The sequence below is a fragment of the Leptodactylus fuscus genome, chromosome 1, assembly GCF_031893055.1.
Source record: "Leptodactylus fuscus isolate aLepFus1 chromosome 1, aLepFus1.hap2, whole genome shotgun sequence".
Classification (NCBI taxonomy): domain Eukaryota; kingdom Metazoa; phylum Chordata; class Amphibia; order Anura; family Leptodactylidae; genus Leptodactylus; species Leptodactylus fuscus.
This window is the reverse complement of record NC_134265.1, coordinates 302,225,282-302,244,184: the sequence shown is the minus strand read 5'-3', so window position 1 is coordinate 302,244,184 and position 18,903 is coordinate 302,225,282. Positions and strand designations below refer to the sequence as shown.

General features: G+C 39.9%; 1 protein-coding gene across 16 annotated transcripts in view; it reads right to left on the bottom strand.

Moving 5' to 3' along the window:
• Positions 1 to 18,903, bottom strand: part of TENM3 (teneurin transmembrane protein 3) — a 949,896-nt gene that overhangs the window by 443,380 nt on the left and 487,613 nt on the right. For 15 of the 16 annotated variants that reach the window (XM_075258516.1, XM_075258530.1, XM_075258522.1 and 12 more), the window contains one exon: positions 12,017 to 12,121. The exons of the other annotated variant lie outside the window; for it this stretch is intronic. In XM_075258516.1, coding sequence (XP_075114617.1) covers positions 12,017 to 12,121 — 105 coding nt within the window. The remainder of the gene's footprint in view (positions 1 to 12,016; positions 12,122 to 18,903) is intronic. 16 annotated transcript variants of the gene reach the window in all.

Here is an 18,903-nt window from a genome sequence, read left to right as displayed (position 1 = left end):
GGGGTAAAGCCTGTAAGTGCCAACAAGGCTTAGATTCCTAGAGAACATATGAGTAGTGTTGTTCAGAATGTTTCTTCTTTGGGACAGATTTCTCTGACATGTTCATGGTCCTATCAATCCATTTCCATCGTATTCTTCATTTTTTTTCCTTCCTGGCATAATTGTGATAGTTTAAAGGGCCACAAATTCTAATTGTCACATTATGTAGAATGAATACTAATAAAATTCACAACTGTATGCATAATTGTTTCACCACATTAATCACTGTTGGCTGATATTTCCTCGGCCTATGTTGAGGCAAAGACTGTCAGTATCCATTTTTGGCTTATATCGTGCTTCAAAATAGTAATTGATGGAAAAGATGGGAAGTGTCTGCCCCCATCATGACGGATGAATCTCTAATATCTCTGGCTGTAATGGGCTGCTGAAATAATTACAGATTCTCTTTATTTCCTGCTCTTGGCTGTACACTGCAGTATTTCTGTAGTCTCTGCTCGAGTAAATGGAAAGATATTTAAGTCATCAAAAGAACAATTTTATGGACTCCCACCAGACAGAGGATGTTGAAGAAAAGCTGGGTCAAGCATATACATTTTTTGGCATATAGGCTTACCTTATATGACAGATGGATGGCATAGCCCTTGAATATTAGGATGTGTTGGAATTGTTGCAGCAAGTAGTTCCAATGTGAGGGCAAAAAGTGCTTTGTTTGGGGTATCCTTGTATGTGCCATGGGCTATATACATAGATGACGGTTGGGTTATGGAACTCTGGTAAAAGTTGGTTCATACTGTACATTGGGCCATAATGGATGTGAACCAGGTACTGCTCCACTGATTCTGGCACAGTTGGAATTTTTTCTGTAGCCCCCACCAGGATTGGACCATGTTGGGAGGCACTGAAGCACTGGGGGCAGGTGAGTGTTTGTTTTTTGTTTTTTTTTACATTTTTTTCACCTCCCCGGGGTAATTAAAAAATAAAATTTTACCCTGAACAACCCCTTTAAGTGTGCCTTTGATTTTATATTACAAATCTATTCTACCTTAGAAGTATGCAGTCACCGGTAGTATAGAACGCAATGGGGAACTCTGTAAATGTAAGGGCTCATTCACACGACGGAAAAGTTTTCTGCCGTGTGGTTTTTTGGCGCGGCTAGCCGCAATGGGATACTCCGTCGTGGAATCCTGCTTCTGATTAGGCCCAGGAGCATGTCTCGATCCATGGAATCCGTGTTAAGATAGGTCATGTCGCTTCTTTTTTTCTCTACTAGCTAGCGGAAAAAAAAAAAGCGAGAGGCTCCCATTGAAGTCAATGTGAGCTGTTTTTGTAGGCGGATTCCACGTCAAAATCCACCTGCAAAAAGCCTCATGGTATGACTTTGCCACATGCATGAGGCCTTATAGGAGTATTAAATTATAAGAAACCTCCACCAATCTCACAGGTAACTTGTTATAATAAGAACCCCCTTTAAAGCTGCAAACCTGTTTGTGCAAATCTCGAGAAAGTGACTTACTTGTGAAACGTCAGAGGGCATATAGAGGTGAAATGTAATAAGATAATTATTACCTACATGTAAAATTCATCCGACCACATGTTCCTTCTCCATTATTAGTGCTGGGGGACAAAACCTTTCCAATATAATGTCACTGCCTCTGTGTCTGCGGTTTTAATTATACACAATTTCATTATGTTTTCTATGGATGGAAAAAAATATTCTACCTACGTCAACAGGAAGACATGATTACCATATATAATAGAGCAGTGATGTAGGGATTCCCTGTGGGGTTTTTCCTCTCCTGCGACTTATAAAATTGACTAAAAAAAAAATAAAATCAGTCAATCACAGTGAGGGTATAAGTGGTATATTTATATGGCGATCTATGCCAGAATCAACTGAATACTAAAGAAAGAAGTCTGATTATACTCCTAACTGATAATGATATATTACATTTCCACAGCCGAAACATTACAGAGAATTTATTGCTTAAATTCAGTCACGAAGAGGCCAAGCACATTGGCACATTTTGTCACGTCTTGGCATCTCTTCTGAGGTGAGGCATTAAACTAGAAAAGTCACCTCACATTAACACTGACATGCATCTCTTTGCAGAGATTTGTACCAGAGCGGGCGACGGTTCCTGCTTCCAATATTCACAAAAGTTGGATAACAAAGCACGCACACACTTACATACATGCATTCACATACACAATATGCAGCGTAACAGCCTGATATCCGGCACCGGCATTAACGGCAGCCATTTGTTACAGCAGCCCGAGTCATACATCAGCGTGTGATAGTGCCAGTTCTGAAGAGCAACCTAGAAAGCCTCGTTCTATCACAATTTACAGAAGAACTCCCCCAGGATGATCCCATATCGTGCACACGACTCGTCTGACGGCTTTACCGAAATGACAAGGCCCCAAACACTAAGAACATTGTTTCCACATTCCATTAGTGTCATTTTACCAGATATAATACGACATTCCAGAAAGGAGAGTTTAACCCTTCGTTTTTAGCCAACTGCATCTTTTAGAAGCTAAAACAACAGGCTATCCCTTTTAATTTTAGCTTTGTGGAGCTGGAAAATACCTTTATGGAACTAGAGAACCGAGGTTCAGTGAAGAAACTGAGCCAGATAATAAGATTGAAAGATCTGTACTTTGATGGCAACATTTCGGTGAAAATGTTAGTTTGATGGCAGTAAACTCTAATTCTCTACATCTTCAAACTATCGTAACAGGGGTTAATACGTCTTGATTTTAAGCTGATGTATAAACTAAAGGATGGGTTTCGGTGTCGATGTCCCTGTAAAGGTCACATGGCATCAAGATGGTCACCAAGGAATGTCACAATTTTTTTTTTTTTTTTAATTAAGCCTTGTGCTCATCATCATAGTTTTTATTGAAAAATATACAGCCTCATTAATTTTTTTTTATAGTGTAGATTGTACGCCCCATATAGGGCTCACAATTTACATTTTTCACTATCAGTATGTCTTTGGAATTTGGGAAAAAATCCACACAAACACAAGGAGGACATACAAACTCCTTGCAGATGTTTTTCGTCTTTGGCAGGATATGAATCCAGGACTCCAGCGCTGCAAGGCTAACCGCTGAGCCACCGTGTTGCCCCAGGCCTCGTTAATTTCTATGGGCCCAGACACACAAATGCAATTATTCATGGACCGCAAATTATGAAGCGTGTCCTGTTTTCGGTCGCATTTGCGGCACAGACCAGTGTAGGAAATAATACAGGATCTGCAATTGTGGATGACATGCTGATGTTTTTCTGCAGATTGCAGATTAGTCTTTGCGGACCGTAAATCCACTACATTTGTGTACAGGAGGATTTCAAAGTTCTCTATTTGACTCCCATATAAGGCCTATTGTTAAAAATAATGTTCTCTATTAAATATGTATAATTTTTATAATTTTAAATGTCCATATTATCCATATTTTTAAAAATCCTAAATATTTTGTTATTCCAAATCTTGCCACTAAGCTTAAAATAGTTTGTGAAGTCCTGTGCTTCCAGTGACTTCTTGAGCTGGATTGCGAGCCATAGACACAATAGTCTGGAGCAGACCCTATTGACTTGTTTGAGAGAGTTTAGGCCTCTCTGTGACCTTTACAGAGGTCATTGCACAGAGAGAGGAGTAGATTAGCTGTGATATCACCTATAGTGACTGGTGGACTCTGTGTTTTATTTTATTTTAAATTTGATTTGATAAAGGCTAGGTCAGTGTTGTGAATTAGCTCATTAATGGTCAAACAAAGCGCAGATTTCCACTGATGGGCAATCAAGGACTGAGCCGCCAGCATTACCTGACCCAGCACCGACTATGTGTTTTATCTACATATACATCATAGTTTTGATCATCAATATGCTAATGAGTGAGGGGGCTGCTGCAAAGTATTCGCCTACAGAAAACAGAAAGTCTCTGCATATTATTTGGCTTAGTGGCCACAGCCATAATTGCCAAGTTTTTAGGATTTTTTTTTTTAGTATAATTAACATAAAAGTTAATGAAGAAAACAGATCATTTTCTGGTAATGACACATTCACTTTAAGGAGATTTCTTTTTACATTATAAGACTTCATATTATCATCAGTTTGTCTAGGGAGGGAAAATCTGGCGAACATCTCTATGTCAGGAGACACAGACCCAAGACCTTGTCCAATGTAAGGATCTAATGCACTGTGCTAATTCAGTTCTTAATACATAGCTCCTCTTTTACACAGAGCTCTTGTAGATAAAGAGTTAAACACTTTAGATACTTCTAAAAAAAATAGACTAACACATATTAATGGGTACCTTGGGCTAAAAGGCTGTACTAAGTTTCAGACTGAAATCTTCCACCCCTCAAACTTTTTCAGCCCTCTGATATGCAGTTTGCAGCTTGCTCCTAGTTTAGTCTTTGTGGTTGTGTCTTTTCCAGGAATAAATGCTGGATGTGAGGTCTCTGTGTCCATCATTTAATTATGTACAGATTTATCCACTACAGCCCATGAGGGAGCTCTTCTCCCTTGTGCTAGCAGACATTGAATCTGAGAAGTATAATTCTTCCACCGCTGGGTTCTTTTGTTTCTATATACACTGATATATAGGCCTGTGTGATCGCCCCTTTCTCCTCCAGCAGACTGCATTGTACGTGCTTCCCTCCTTATCCATACTATTTTATGCTCTCCACACTCTAGTTTGCTGTGTACAACATTTATCCCCTCTCTTCTGATATCTCAAACACTATGAGAAGAGAGGGGGAGAGAAGATGCTGCCCGGAGAAATATAAGTCATAAGCAACTGACTGGTCTAATTTGAAGCAGCAGGACAACCAGCTATGTACAGGAGTACCACAGACTTTAGAGCAGCAAAGTGGTAGAGAATAGAGATGAGCGAGTAGTGTTCAATCGAGTAGGTGTTCGATCGAATACTACGGTATTCGAAATACTCGTACTCGATCGAACACTACTAGCTGTTCGAATTTTAATGTTCGATGCAGAACCAGCATTGATTGACAGAATGCTATACATTCTCTTACCTTTCTGAAGTCTTCTCTGCACTGCATTCCCGCGTCTTCTTCCGGGTGGAATTCACTCTGCCTGGGCAGAGCTGCACGCGCATGCGCAGTCAGCTCTGCCTAGGCCGGATGCCTAGGCAGAGTGAACCCTGTGCTGGGAGAAGACTTCAAGCAGAATCCAGCCCGACCGTCACTCGTGGACTTGGTAAGTATGATTTTATCGAATGTTGCCTATCCCTGAAACGAGCATTTCCCCCCTAGACTATAATGGTATTCGAAATCCGTTCGAACAGCTGAACAGGTTCCACCTTTGGAACTCACACCTATCTCAAGAATGAACCCTCAAAGAACCTCTCCTGCAGTTGCTGTCTTATCCTTGTCCACTGTGATAGTAGTGGTCAAGTTATGGAATCATCTGCCTTAGAAATGAATGAGAGTTATGGGAACAGTGTAGAACAGTGAGCTCAACTGTTTCTTTACTTGTGTAATGCAGAAACAGCATAACGCACTATATGTTGTTTCCATACTTCTCATTCACGTCTATGGAAATGACCAAATCAGCATAGATTAGATTGGCCATTTCCAAAACTTAACTGCTGCTCTCAACCTGAATTTGTGTAGAATGGGGGAAAGGTAGAGTTTTGTAGTGTTTTGTGAGACCCACATCTATTAGATGTTTATAGATATCTCATGAATGTCTCTGATAGGAAAACCACTTTAATTGTATATGTGAAAGCTGGTGATGTAGAGGTAGGTTAAAACATAGTGTTCTATGGTAGACCTTGACTTTAAGCAAAATTTTTTTCCTAGAATGCAAACTTTGTTTTCTACTAATTTTGGATATTACTAAATCAGTGTCCAAATAAATTAGACCTAGTTGGACAATGTCAACTAAACCTGTATATAGAGTGTATGAGATAAAATAGAGTATATTGTTCAGACAAATATTAACCCTGAACAGATTATGACCAAGTACTATCACTAAATTTTACAGTATACTGCCTGTACTATGTTTACTCGAGAGTGTTAAGGAAAATCCATCTAAATATCGATATTTTGAGTAGGATGGTCCCATAGAGACGTTAGACCCAGAATACTCATTTTACATATGAAAGCTATTATGTCCTGTAATTCTTTTCTGCATTTTATTTTGTTGATCTGTGATGGTTTTCACCAGTGATTCTTTGTGAATGAGAGTTCATTATAAAAGAGGATATTAACAGATGAGGATAATATATTAACCTCTGTTTAGCTTTTTAATTATACAATACTAAATCTAATAAAACAAAATCTAATAAAATGAAATGAGATTCAATTGTATAATTTAATTAATAAGAATTTAAAGTTTTTAAGATTTTTTAAATTAATATAGAACTTTAAAAATAATGCCAGCTATACTGCGGCTATATTTTACCATCCCTATTATGGCCATAATCAAACCCAGACCTCTGATGTTTTTTCCTAAACCTAACTTAGATGATCATAAAACACTATGATTATCTAATTTAGGTTTATTAGAACGGTGGTTGGTCTGTGTATTTTTCCCGTTGTTAGGACATGCATGTGCATGCCATCTCTCATTAGACTCATAGCTTACAGATATACAGATGTGTCCACATTTAACTGATCTCTAAACAGGTTGTAATTCAACCTCCCCCACTGGGTGGTCACACATAGAGACAAAGAGGATACACAGCATATCACTTTCTGATGATTTTCACAAAACTATATTGTGTTTAGAAAAGTTGTTTTACTTGAGATAGACATATTTGGACATGTAGACAGGTAAGGGAGGACTAACAATCTGATAATTTCTCATGTGGGTTTGAGCCCCTGACATGTATGCTTCATTCTCTTGGTAAATGTCAGTGACATCATTTGTTTTTCTGGGAACCTATTTTTTTAAAAAGAAATTAGCAAAAATGAAAATAACAGCCCTTCATGGTGGTATATATGACCTCTACTCTACTGCCATATGGCATATTATACTACAGTACAGTAAATAAAGGGTTTATTCTGCTGGAATCCATGTGCATCTTTCAGAAACATAACTGTGGCATGTTCACTTGGATGCTATTTGTATGGTGGTATTTTCCCATCATCAGCAATACTTTTGAAGGAGAATATCTCTGTGCTGTACATAAGATGCCTGATGGAGTCTGCATGACTGCACATAGGTGTAATAGGAAGCTGATGTGCAGGATTTATACACACAGCTCTACCATGTCAAAGAGCCATGACACCTTTGAATTCATATTCCATCGACATGGCTGTGCTTCATTAGTGTGCTGGCCGTGTTTGTTACGCTGATCCATTACTTTCTTTGGCCCCATACACCCCCCCTGTGTTATCCAAACTAGTGAAAAACTCAGGACAGGTCTTGTTCCTATCCATTTTGTGTATTTTTGAGTTTTCTTTTTGTGGGGGTTTTGTTGGCACAAAGAGTTAAGTCCTAATATAACACAGAAAATATTGGGGCAGATTTAAAGATAAAAGGTTTCAGGATTTGGTGCATTGGATTTGCACAAAAAAACAGCATACACTTTTTTGTGATTTATCTGAAAAGACAAAGTGGGTTATAAGACAGGAGCATCATTGATGTACTAAGATGCATTATTTGGTATATAAACCGTGTCACTAACTAACACGTTGAAATACGATTAGGTGCATTACGTAAAATAGTGTGTTATATCAGTAGTGTAATACATTGAAAATGATAAACATAGTGACAATATCAAACATTATATGACAAAAATGTCAAATCTATTTAATCCGAGAAGTGTAGATGGGGAGGGATTATGGTAGAGACTAGTATAGAGTGATTTACTCAGGTGTGTTTGCGTCCAGTAGGTGGCACTGCCTTGGCTTTAGGGGTGTTAGTTGTAAGTTACAGTCTGGTAGGCTCAGCCTGCCAGCTCATTATAGCTAACACACACAGAGCCTCTGCATTTTTGGGTGTTGTATTGTTGAAGTAGAGGTTAACTATGCTTCTCCTATATGCAAGCCTAACCTGCCTGGTTTAACATGCATACAGCATGTGGTGCCTCATACCAAGGCTGTGTTCACATGGAGGAATTTGCTGTGGATTGGGGGGCAGATTTCGTTCTCGAATTTGGAGCAGATGTCTCCTGGAATCCAACTCCCTTTGTTTTCAATGGAAGGCAGAAATTGCAGCAGGACGTGGAAAAAAGAAGCATCCTGCTCGATCTTGCCATGGATTTGGTGGCTGATTTAAACAGGGGTTGGTGGCTCGAGACTCCCTCCTGATTAGGCCCATTCATCCGGCCTAATCAGGAGCGGGATGCCATGATGGAATGCTGATGCACTGCATTGGCATCCCACCACGTCTAGATCAGGGCAGAAATGCCGGCTGCAGAAAATGAAAATGAATTCCTCCTCATTTTACGCTGTGAGAACATACCTTAGCAGTCACAGGAGGCAGCTAAACCTAAACCACAGTATACCAGGCACCATACTATCTACTACTACACTATCTATCTATGTTATATGGACAAAAGCATTGGGGCACCACATATTAAACTTACAATGTCCCATTCTAAACCCATAGGTCCCCTCTTTATATCTAAATAACTTCCTCCCTTCTGGGGTTTTCTACAAGATTTGGAGTGTGTCTGTGGGAATGTTTCCCTGTCCAGAAGAGTATTCTGGAGGGTCAGACACTCTCTGTTCTAGTTCAGTCCAAAAGGGTGCAATGAGGTTGAAGTCAGGGCACTGTTCAAACCAATCAAGTTCTTCCACCCCAAAGTCACCCAACCATGGCTTTATGGACTCTTGTTTTTACCTATACTACTCTATCTATCTATCTATCTATCTATCTATCTATCTATCCATATCTTATATTATAAGACACCTTGGCTCAATAATGTTTCACTATGTAGAAGAGAATTCTATGAAAAAAAAATAATCAAAAATAGAAATCAACCTTTTTCTCCATTAAGGCTAAATAGCTTTGTAACCAGTGTACTATTATTAAGCCGATCCCTTTCAAAGGCCTACCGCTTTTCAGCTTGTATCTGTGCTCCATTGTCTAGACCAGACCACTTACCACATTTGCTTTTTTAATGCAGAAATTTCTGACTTTCTACACCTGACTTAAGCCAGTGATATTATTACATCACTTTCCAGTGCACAATCTTGACAGGTTCACTACATTTAAAAAGGGCAGAGACATTTCATTTTTCGCTTCCACCACACGTCTGACTGCAAATAAAGCTAAAATAGCTCAGGTCATAGCACTGATAAAAGAAATTTATAAGAGCGTCTAATGTATTTAGCGAGCACTCCTGTGAATGAGTGGCAGACGCACAGGATGTTCTCCTAAAATGTTTGGATAAAAGGCTTCTTCTTTATGTGTTTTTGTGTGATGTGTTTGTGAAGCTCAGCTGTGGCCGTGTATCTGTCGCTGGGTGACCACCTGCTTTATCCCTGAGTTTATGCTATGCAATCTGTGTCGCCTCTTTTTCTTTTTTTTTGCTTCTTTTAACAACACTATGAAAATTATAGGTGACTGATGTACAACCTTCTGCAAGGAGGAAGAAAAGATCTCGGTGCATGTCTCAGATATGCCGTGTTTTAATGTAGTGGGGAAAACTGCCGAAGTTATTGAGCTTACACAACAGAAAGTCTTCAATGCAAACCACATTATCTAAAAACGGAGCTTGTATGACTGGTAGGAAAACACACAAATAAATGTGAAGAGGAAGGAGAAAGATTCATCTGAAATCTACTTAGTAGAAACCCACTTGTGAGATCACCAAGGAATTGTGTTCATTTACTGCCAACACAACATACATTGCTTATATCACTGTTCAAGTTCTTCAGCAGGAATCATGCAATGGAAGCAAAGAAATTGCTAGTGTATAGCAGAAAGGAAAAAAGTCTACTCCAATGCTCAGAAGTAGTTGCTTATTGAATTCATGCCCTGAGTACTTGACCCTTCTACTCTGCCGGGTTTTGTCTTCTCTATCCTCTATTGGGAAGAAGTGGACGAGTGGGTCATGAACTCTGGGGATGTCTTTAGGATGTTCTACATTCATTGTTCTTGTAACGTTAACATTGCAGACTTTCTATAGGTAACGTAAGTTGATGGTCACTAAGTCAAGTGGGAGAATGGCGTGAAGGTCACAATACATTCTACATTTAACAAGGGCAAATAAAATGTTGATGGCTGAAAATTGTTATATAAAGAACGTCTAATGCCTTGAAAGAATAAATGACCCTGAGAATTATAGTGTCACAATGCATACAATAAATTTCCTTTTACAGACATGGGGAGAAATTTATTAATCCCTGGATGAAAGAAAAATGTGTGATATTGTGGTGCACATTTGGTGCAAAGCTGGTTCTTGTGCCAGTTGTGTGCCACAACCATGGTTCTGGTGCATGTGGATGGAGCAGAGCAGGGAGCATGGTGGAGGGGGAAGGGTACACCTGAGCCTGACATATTTATTATAACCCGCACCAGTTTTCTTGTGTCAGTATAGCCTCTACATGAGTTAGCCGTACCCTGCATTTGTCTGTGTCTTTATTAAAACTGGTATACAAAATGGCAATCTTAATATATCTGTGCCATGTTGTTTTTAATTTCAGATATGTCCCTCATAGATTGTAAGCCCTCACGGGCAGGGCCCTCTACCCCACTGTGCCAGTTGGTCACTGTTAGTATTATATCTACCTGTATATTTTGTGTATTGTATGTAACACCCAAGTGTAAAGCACCATGGAATTAATGGTGCTATATAAATAAACAATAATAATAATATGTCGACTAACTTTGATATATAGTATTATGTAGTGGACTGGGCCATACTTTTTTGATACAAGGCTCGTAGTCATGCCTACACCCACTTACTGCTGTATTTTTGGTTTCAAAGCTCCTACGCTTTGTGGCAGGCTGCACAAATGATATCCTTTAAAGGGATTTTCCAGAATTTTAATATTTATGACCTATCCTTAGGATAGATCATCAACATCTGAAAGGTGCGGTCCAACAATCAGGACCCAACACAGTGGCAGTGATGTCCATGTGAACATGGTTTCATTGGCTACAAAATTCATGTTCATCTGTAAGGTGGTTAGTGTGCTGCTCAGTCCAATTAAAGTGAATACAGAGCCCAACTGCCATACAACATACAGTGCTGTGCTTGGGGAGCAGTGAAGAGGGTGCAGCCCTCATATGAAGCTGTGATCTTTTCAGACAGCTGATCAGTACGGTGCTGGGTATTCTCAGAATACAGTAGATTTGGAGCTCAAAAAGTGGAGCTTCAAATACTGTGAAGAATGTGAAAATTTGGACCTATTTAAAAGGAAAAATCAAAATTTTGTGAAAAAAAATATAGCCATTCATTTTAAACACGTAGATATATTCTAACTTTGGAAGTGACGTCATTCATTTCAATCATTAAGAAGAAAGTCAGGATCACATAACAAGTGCTCAACAATCCATGCAAGCTAAGACAGGTCACACATATTCCATAGATGTTAGACAACAATTTCTTGTAACACCTTCGCAGTGAGAGGAGCAGGATACTGTCAGATACTTCTTGTCTTTACTGAGAACAAAAGGATCAGGCATGTTGAAATTAATCTGCCCGATCCTTCTTTCCATCAGCGTTAGCTTGCAGGGTAGAGTGACAATAGACAGTGGTCTTGTCAAAATTGGTGGGGTTGTCCAACATGTATGACCATCTTAACTTTCTGATCACCTCTTTCTAGCTACAGTCAAACTAAAGTCTTAATACCTATCCATAGTCAAACCAAGTCCAAACTTTTGGGATTCTTGGGTGTCAGAATTGTCATTCAGAAAAGTACATTTTCACATCATTACATTTTGACCATAAAGTTTTCTAACTAGTTTTTCCTGCTCCCGTGGCGTCAGTTTGCAGTGCAGTATGCCGCAATTATCATATACTTTAGACATGAAAGGAATGTTCTTTACTCGAGCTGTCACCACAAGAATTGTGCAATATAAGATTACCTTGTGTTACTGCGGTACATTTCACTGATCTTCTCATTCTGTAACCAGTCTGAGTATCCAGGTCAGTTTGGGCCATATCATTCCATTGTGTTATCTTGATGTGTTCTGCCAGTCAGACAAATGGACATGATCAGCCCTCCTTAAGTAACGTGGCAATGATTTTTGGGTGAGGTTAATGAGAAACTCCACCGTATACACATTTCACATGAATATATCAATGAAACATTCAATGGTTTTAGAAATACATGAATAAATATAATAATATCAATCTCATTGGGACAGATTTATTAAAACTGTATAAAAGGAAAAACTGTCCAAAGACACCAATGGTTACTACGGGCAAATAAAACAGTTTGTGATTGACATAGTTTAGTAAATATGCCCCTACAATGTTTTCTGGATGAAGCCGTAGTCAGACTAATGTGTTGGTGATAAGGAAAAACATAGTTGAAATATTACGTGGTAGAGTTTTCAGACAATGGAGTTGCCCTTTAACCTCGCATGTCAGTTATTGTTTTCTTTGAGAAACATACACTGTTAAACTTTACAAGTATCTTTTTGCACTTCTACATGTTCTATTCTGTTCTACGGATATTTTGTCTTTTACTAAAATTTCTTCTAGCAGCTGGCAGCTGCTGCTAGTCCATGACTTTCAGTTGGCATAGCAAAGCGGGCAGCAAACAGTTGCTTGCACAACTGATGCCAGCTCTACGTCCACGCTGGAGACTAGATGTCTCTTTCCTATCACATAAACCGCCTGTGACCTACCCAATCAATGTCTCCTAGATTCCCCTTTATACATACCGAAATTAACCCTTACACATCTACGGACAAACTAGCTATGATGTGAATAGTAAAACCTCGAAGAAATAATAATCCACCGTGGAAAGAGTTTGCATGCGGCATGTGCGTCCTAGGTAAAAGACAAGCAAGACTGGGCAGCAGTGATGACATACTGCAGACATATAGGAACAGCAGGTGTTTTCTCTGCCAGTAAATCCCTTTACTATATTGCATAGACATAAAGCATATGTGTATGTATGTATATATACATGTACATTTATTCATATATTTTCATTCCTGATCTTCTATTTCCAAGATTCAGTTTAAGGTTGGAGTCGAGCCTGTTTGGCACATTTGTATTTATGCCGATTGTTTGTTTTTTTTTATTTAAAAAAATTGCTAATGTCTGTTCCAAGGACACAAACATCTCACGTATGTCTCAGGCACAAAAGAGAAGCACGTCTATTGTTTCATATTATCAGGTATAGAAATTTCCGAGATCCAAAGGTTAACATAAAGCACATTTCTTTTACTGCAAAAATTAGATTTTTGGAGAATAATTCTATTAGAAGCTCTTAAAATCATTGAAAAGAAACAAATGAATGTTACCATGCAATAAAATATAGTTTTTGAAAAGTTTACTTGAGAATAGGCTAAAAGGGAGCAATGGTCGGTTTTCTCTTCTAATATGTCTAGTGTTTGCTGGGGCACATACACACAAGTCTGGGAGTGACTGAAATGAAGGTTATTTGTCATTGTATCCCAAATGTTTGGCTACCACAGATAGTGCTGTCATTGTATATTGGTTGTTCATTGATAGTGTAGCTGTCCTCCTATTAAAGTGAATGGACATGAGCTGTAATAGCATAACTCAGCCACTATACAATGTATGGAGTCATCTCCTTCCACCTCGCTACACTTTATAGCAACATGCCTAGCAACGGTTCCAAAAAAATGTTTGGTGTCGGAGCCCAGGGCCATCCCCCACTCAGCGCCGCACCTCTCATGAGGCGACCTGAAGCGACTGCTTCAGGTGGCGCTATTCCAGGGCTCCGGGAAGGTGTGTGTGTGTGTGTGTGGGGGGGCGGCATTTTTGCTGACCTAAGCCAGTCCAGGACAAGCTGTCCTGGACTGGCTTAGCGTCACCGTCTCGGCAGCCCGTCACGGGAAGCGAGCGATGGATTGGGGAGGCCCTGTGGACGCAGCGCTGCTCCAGCAGCCTCCCCTCATGCTTAGCAGAGAGCAGGTCCTCTCCCTGCCTGCTCTCTGCCTGCTAACGCCGCCCTGTCCACCCCGCCCCCTCCTACCGGGGGGGGGGGGCGTTTTTCTGTCGTCCACTTCAGGCGGCAAAAAAGCTAGGTTCACCTAATGATATCATGTTGTATAGAATTTATGTACTGTACGATAATACCCTTTTCTGTTATTGGTTTAGCATACAAAAACTCTTCCCCTTAGCGCTATGATTAAATCTTCTTCTAAATGAAGATCGCATTGAGATGCATGATGGGAATCTTACAAAAAAATTGTGCAATCAAGAGATGAGAGAGTTAACAGCACGTATAATATAGTACAGCATATCTGAAGACCTGTCAGATGCCATTAATTCTCTGCGAATCCCACTGATTTGGAGTCTTTGTTTTACTGTCAGCAGTCTCAGACTACAGTGGAGTCTTGCTGATAAGAATCACCACTTTTCCATGACGATATATTTTCTTCTTCATCTGGAATGTTCAACTGCTATAGATTTCTGTCTTTTGGAGGTCATCTATATTTGACAATCAAGTGAATTCCCTTAGCGGTGTAATATAAGATACAAGGTATGAGAGATATTTCTATTCTGTAAAAATATTTTTCGTATAATGAAGGTCTGCAAAGAGTTGACTGTGGCACCAGATTATCTACTGAAGCCATGCCAGGTTACATATGTTATACATAACTGTGTATATTATCTCTGCCATCTTGAAAATTTAATTACATCTTCTTGTATAATGTAAAACATTTTACATATGATTTTTTTTTTTTTTAGTTTTAGTTCTATGAGATGACAAGCAATACATTTTGATTTATAACATAGAAGATCTTAGGGCCACACTTTGTGGAAGAGATTAGTTTTTTTTTTTGTTGCAGACTTTGCTGCAGTTTTTTTTTTTGGCTAAAGCCAAAAGTGGCTTCAAAAGAAATGGGAAATATAAAAGGAACATTTATCATTGTCCCTTTTTGGCCTTGGCTCAAAAAGAAGCAAAATTTGAAAAGAAAACCTAAAAAACAAACAAAAACAAAAACAAAAACAAAAAAAGCCTCAGTTTTTCCACAGTGGGGAACGTCAGTCTAGGGTTGAATTCACGCAAGGTAGATTTATTGCAGACATTTCAACTACTAAAAATCGGATCCCTTCATATGACTTCATATGACCACAAAATTCTTTTACCTTTGTGTACCACCAAGTTTATGTTTTTTTTTAGTTTCCTGATAAGGTACACATCTTCTAGTCCAGGATGGCCCCATCATTTTTGGTCTCCTTTTCTTTTTCTCGTTCACTGCTATGTTTGACTATACTTGCTGACATTTCATAGGTCAAACTTTGAACTTGAAAGTCCACCTGGGAACGCCTAAGTATGACCAGTTTTGGAGTGAGGTGTACAAAAAAACACCGCTTTTGTGGCCTAGTTCCCAGGATTGTCCTGGCAAAATTGGGATATCCCAATATGCTGCTCTGAATTACTAAATTCCAGAACTGTATTCACCTTACGTTAATCTCATGCTGTATAGATGTTCAGGGTATGGTCTCTGCAAAGGGGTTCCCTCTAAAAATGTGCTCAAAGAAGTGGTCTTCAATTGGATAAAGGGTTTGTCTACTTAAAAGGAGGTAGCTTCCATAGAGTATAATAGGAGGACATTGTTCAATAAAAATAATTGCTCTTTAAAGCCTTGTTCACATCTGCATTGGGGACCCCCCCCCCCCTACTGAACGGAATACCGAATGCACTGGCAAGCGGTTTGCCACTGAAAGCACATGGACCCCATAGACTATACTGGGGTCTGTGTGCTTGCCGCGAGATCTCCACAGGGAACATGTGGAGAGAAGAGTACTTCACAATCTACTTTCCTGTCCGCATGACTTCTGCGGAGATCTTGCGGCAAGCACACGGACCCCATTATAGTCTATGGGGTCCGTGTGCTTTCACTGCACACTGTTTGCAAATACGTTCAGTAGTACGTTCGGGCGGGCGGGGTGGGGGGTGGGGGGCATGCAGACTCCCCAAACGGATTACCAAATGCAGATGTGAACAAGGGGTAAGTCTGTGTGTCTGTGTGTGTGTGTGTGTGTGTGTAGGGGGGGGGGGGTCTTCTCAAATGACTGTTCTTGAGGAGTTTTCTCTGTCTTCTATTTTTCATAAGATATGCTTATGATATTTTTATCATTTCTAGCAGATAGGCTATTACTACTACAAAGAATTGTGAATGGATAGAGGCTTATCATAAGGATGGAACCAGTTCCCAATACTTTCGCACAAGTACTGATATGGACTCACGTCTTGAAGTCTACCATGTGCCTATAAGGAGCATCTACAGTACAGTAAACCATAAAATAAAAAGGAAATATCATTACAAAAGGAGAGAAAAAATTTAGAAAAGCCAAGTTTTCAGTTGTCAGGAATCATTTCCACAATGCAGTTCCTCTAAGAATCAGATAGTGTACTGCACCCACCAATAACATGTGCTGAGGGTATAGTATAGTAGAGCAAACAATCGAATCACTGGGGGGTGAAGAAGAGCATTTATCATAATTCATTTGAATCGTTTAGACCCACCATCACATGAAACCCAGCTTTCCCATCTCCACATCCGCACTGCAGTTCATTACCCAGTACCTAGGCTTTTCACTTAAGCAAGCTCTCATCATGTCTCCTGGACTGAGGATAATGAATTGCTGTACACAAGCTCGGGGAACCGTGCTCATATTCATCCCACTTGCTAATAATGATGACCTTGTCTTGATACTACAACAGGGAGACTCCCAAAAGGAGCAGCTATAAATATTACATTGTCTACTTTGTGCAAGTCCGTTGTTGTGACATCAAATGCCCCCCAGCTTGCTGCGGAGAATCTTCTCAGCTGTAGAAATTGCCTTTTTGAGCGTGGTTTAAGGTTGATGGCTTCACACCGGATCTTCAGCGTTCATACTATTGTAATGCAAAATCCGAAAGGATTTTTACAGCAATTGCTCAGATGCTTTTCAGACAATGTTCATTAGACTGAACACAATTAAATTCCTGGCTCCAGCTGGTTCTGGTCATCTTTTTGTCATAGGTGGCGTCCATAAACTATTCATTGTACTAGTCAATAGATTCTAACATAACCACTGTCAACATGAAAGTCTGCGGTGACATGTGGCAATGTCATCATGTACAGTTCTTTAAAGAACTGTCCTCATTTATTTTAGTACATGTTTGCATTCCCTATTTAACAACAATTTAGTAGCCTTTTGGCTTCCAATCCGAAACCTTATCCCCTTTAAAAGCAGTTAGCCGGGGAAACCCACAAACCCCGTAGGATATAATGGGGTCCACCAGATCTTCTCTCTGGGTATTTCAAGCGAAGTGAGGGACAGTGTCCCCAAACATTAGTGTGAACCAACCATGAATCATCATTTCTTAAAACTCTACATTGTTCAATGTTCCTCTATTATTCTTCTTGGAAATACATACATAAGTTTACAACTAGGTGTTCGTCTATAGGGCTGTGTCCCTATATACTTTGATATTAGGAAAATTGATTGGGTAACGTGACACCGCGTTCTAATCTATTCACGTAGTAATAATAGAGATTAAAGGTATAGTTAAATGAAACTCTCCAGAATTGTTATATCATGAGGATACAATTGTCTTATAAAACCGCAATGTCAGGAGAGGTGCCTGGTCATCTATAAATGATGACATTGTTTCAGTCATTTGTTTTCATACGCCTATCTATAATATTTGTATACCCATTACATTCTGATGTCAGAACTTGACAGAGATACAGAGATAAGAGGGGCTCCGCAGACACTACTTATTTCTTCCAGCAGTAGTAATCTGTCACAGATGGGTTACACAATATTTCTTCTCCTCTGCCAACCCATGATTGACATCTATGTCTGTTGTCTTTTTACAAAAGGAGCTCTTCAGCAAGTGCAGTGAATATCATACAGCTCTATGTTCTAGCTGCAAAATGACCTAAGACTACGAGTACATGACAGTTCACATGTAGCCAGGCCATGATTGAATAGCGCACACGGTACATGGATAACATCCATCTGACACCCGTGCCTCCATGGCCCCATTTTAGTGAACCTGAGCTGCAAAAATAGGACCTATCCTGAGTAAGGGCTCACAGCCCCATACGTAAGCTTGTGAAAATACGTACAAGCCACGGGAGAACAGACTGTGCCAGCACTGCGACCAGGGGGCCCTAGAAGACGAGACTCACTTCCTGCTACACTGCACCAAATACTCAGCTGTGAGGGCCGTCTACTACCAAAGACTCTCTTCCCACATCCCAGACTTCATATCTGCAGACGAGAAGAGGAAACTCTACATCCTACTGGGAGAAGAAGAGGCCACTGTGGAGATCGCTGCCCAATACGTGTCCAGCTGTCACCAAACAAGAGGAAGATGAGACGTACGGACTATCAAACCCCCCACCCCCCAGAGACTATTAAACCCCCCACCCACCACCCGAACACCACTAAGTGCCCCCATCACCTGTTTATCCCATACCCACCGATACCCGCATGCTCTAAACAAGAACGACGAGACCCTAAGGACACTCAAACCCCAAGCCACAGACCCCGTACCCATCCCCCTCCACCACCCCCAATCCCCTTTTCTGCTTTGGCAACACCAAATGTTTTATTCTTGGTAATGCTAATAAAGCTCATTTGTATCTTGTATCTTGTTGCACATGTCTGCCATATAAATCAATGGGTCAGTGTGCTAACCATGAAAACCACACTGATAATATACACAAACACATACCTGAGGTCGAAGGCTGAGACCACATATTGGAAAAAAAACCCTGCTTTTTTGTTTCAGATCTTGCTGCAGTTTTTTTTTTTTTTTTTT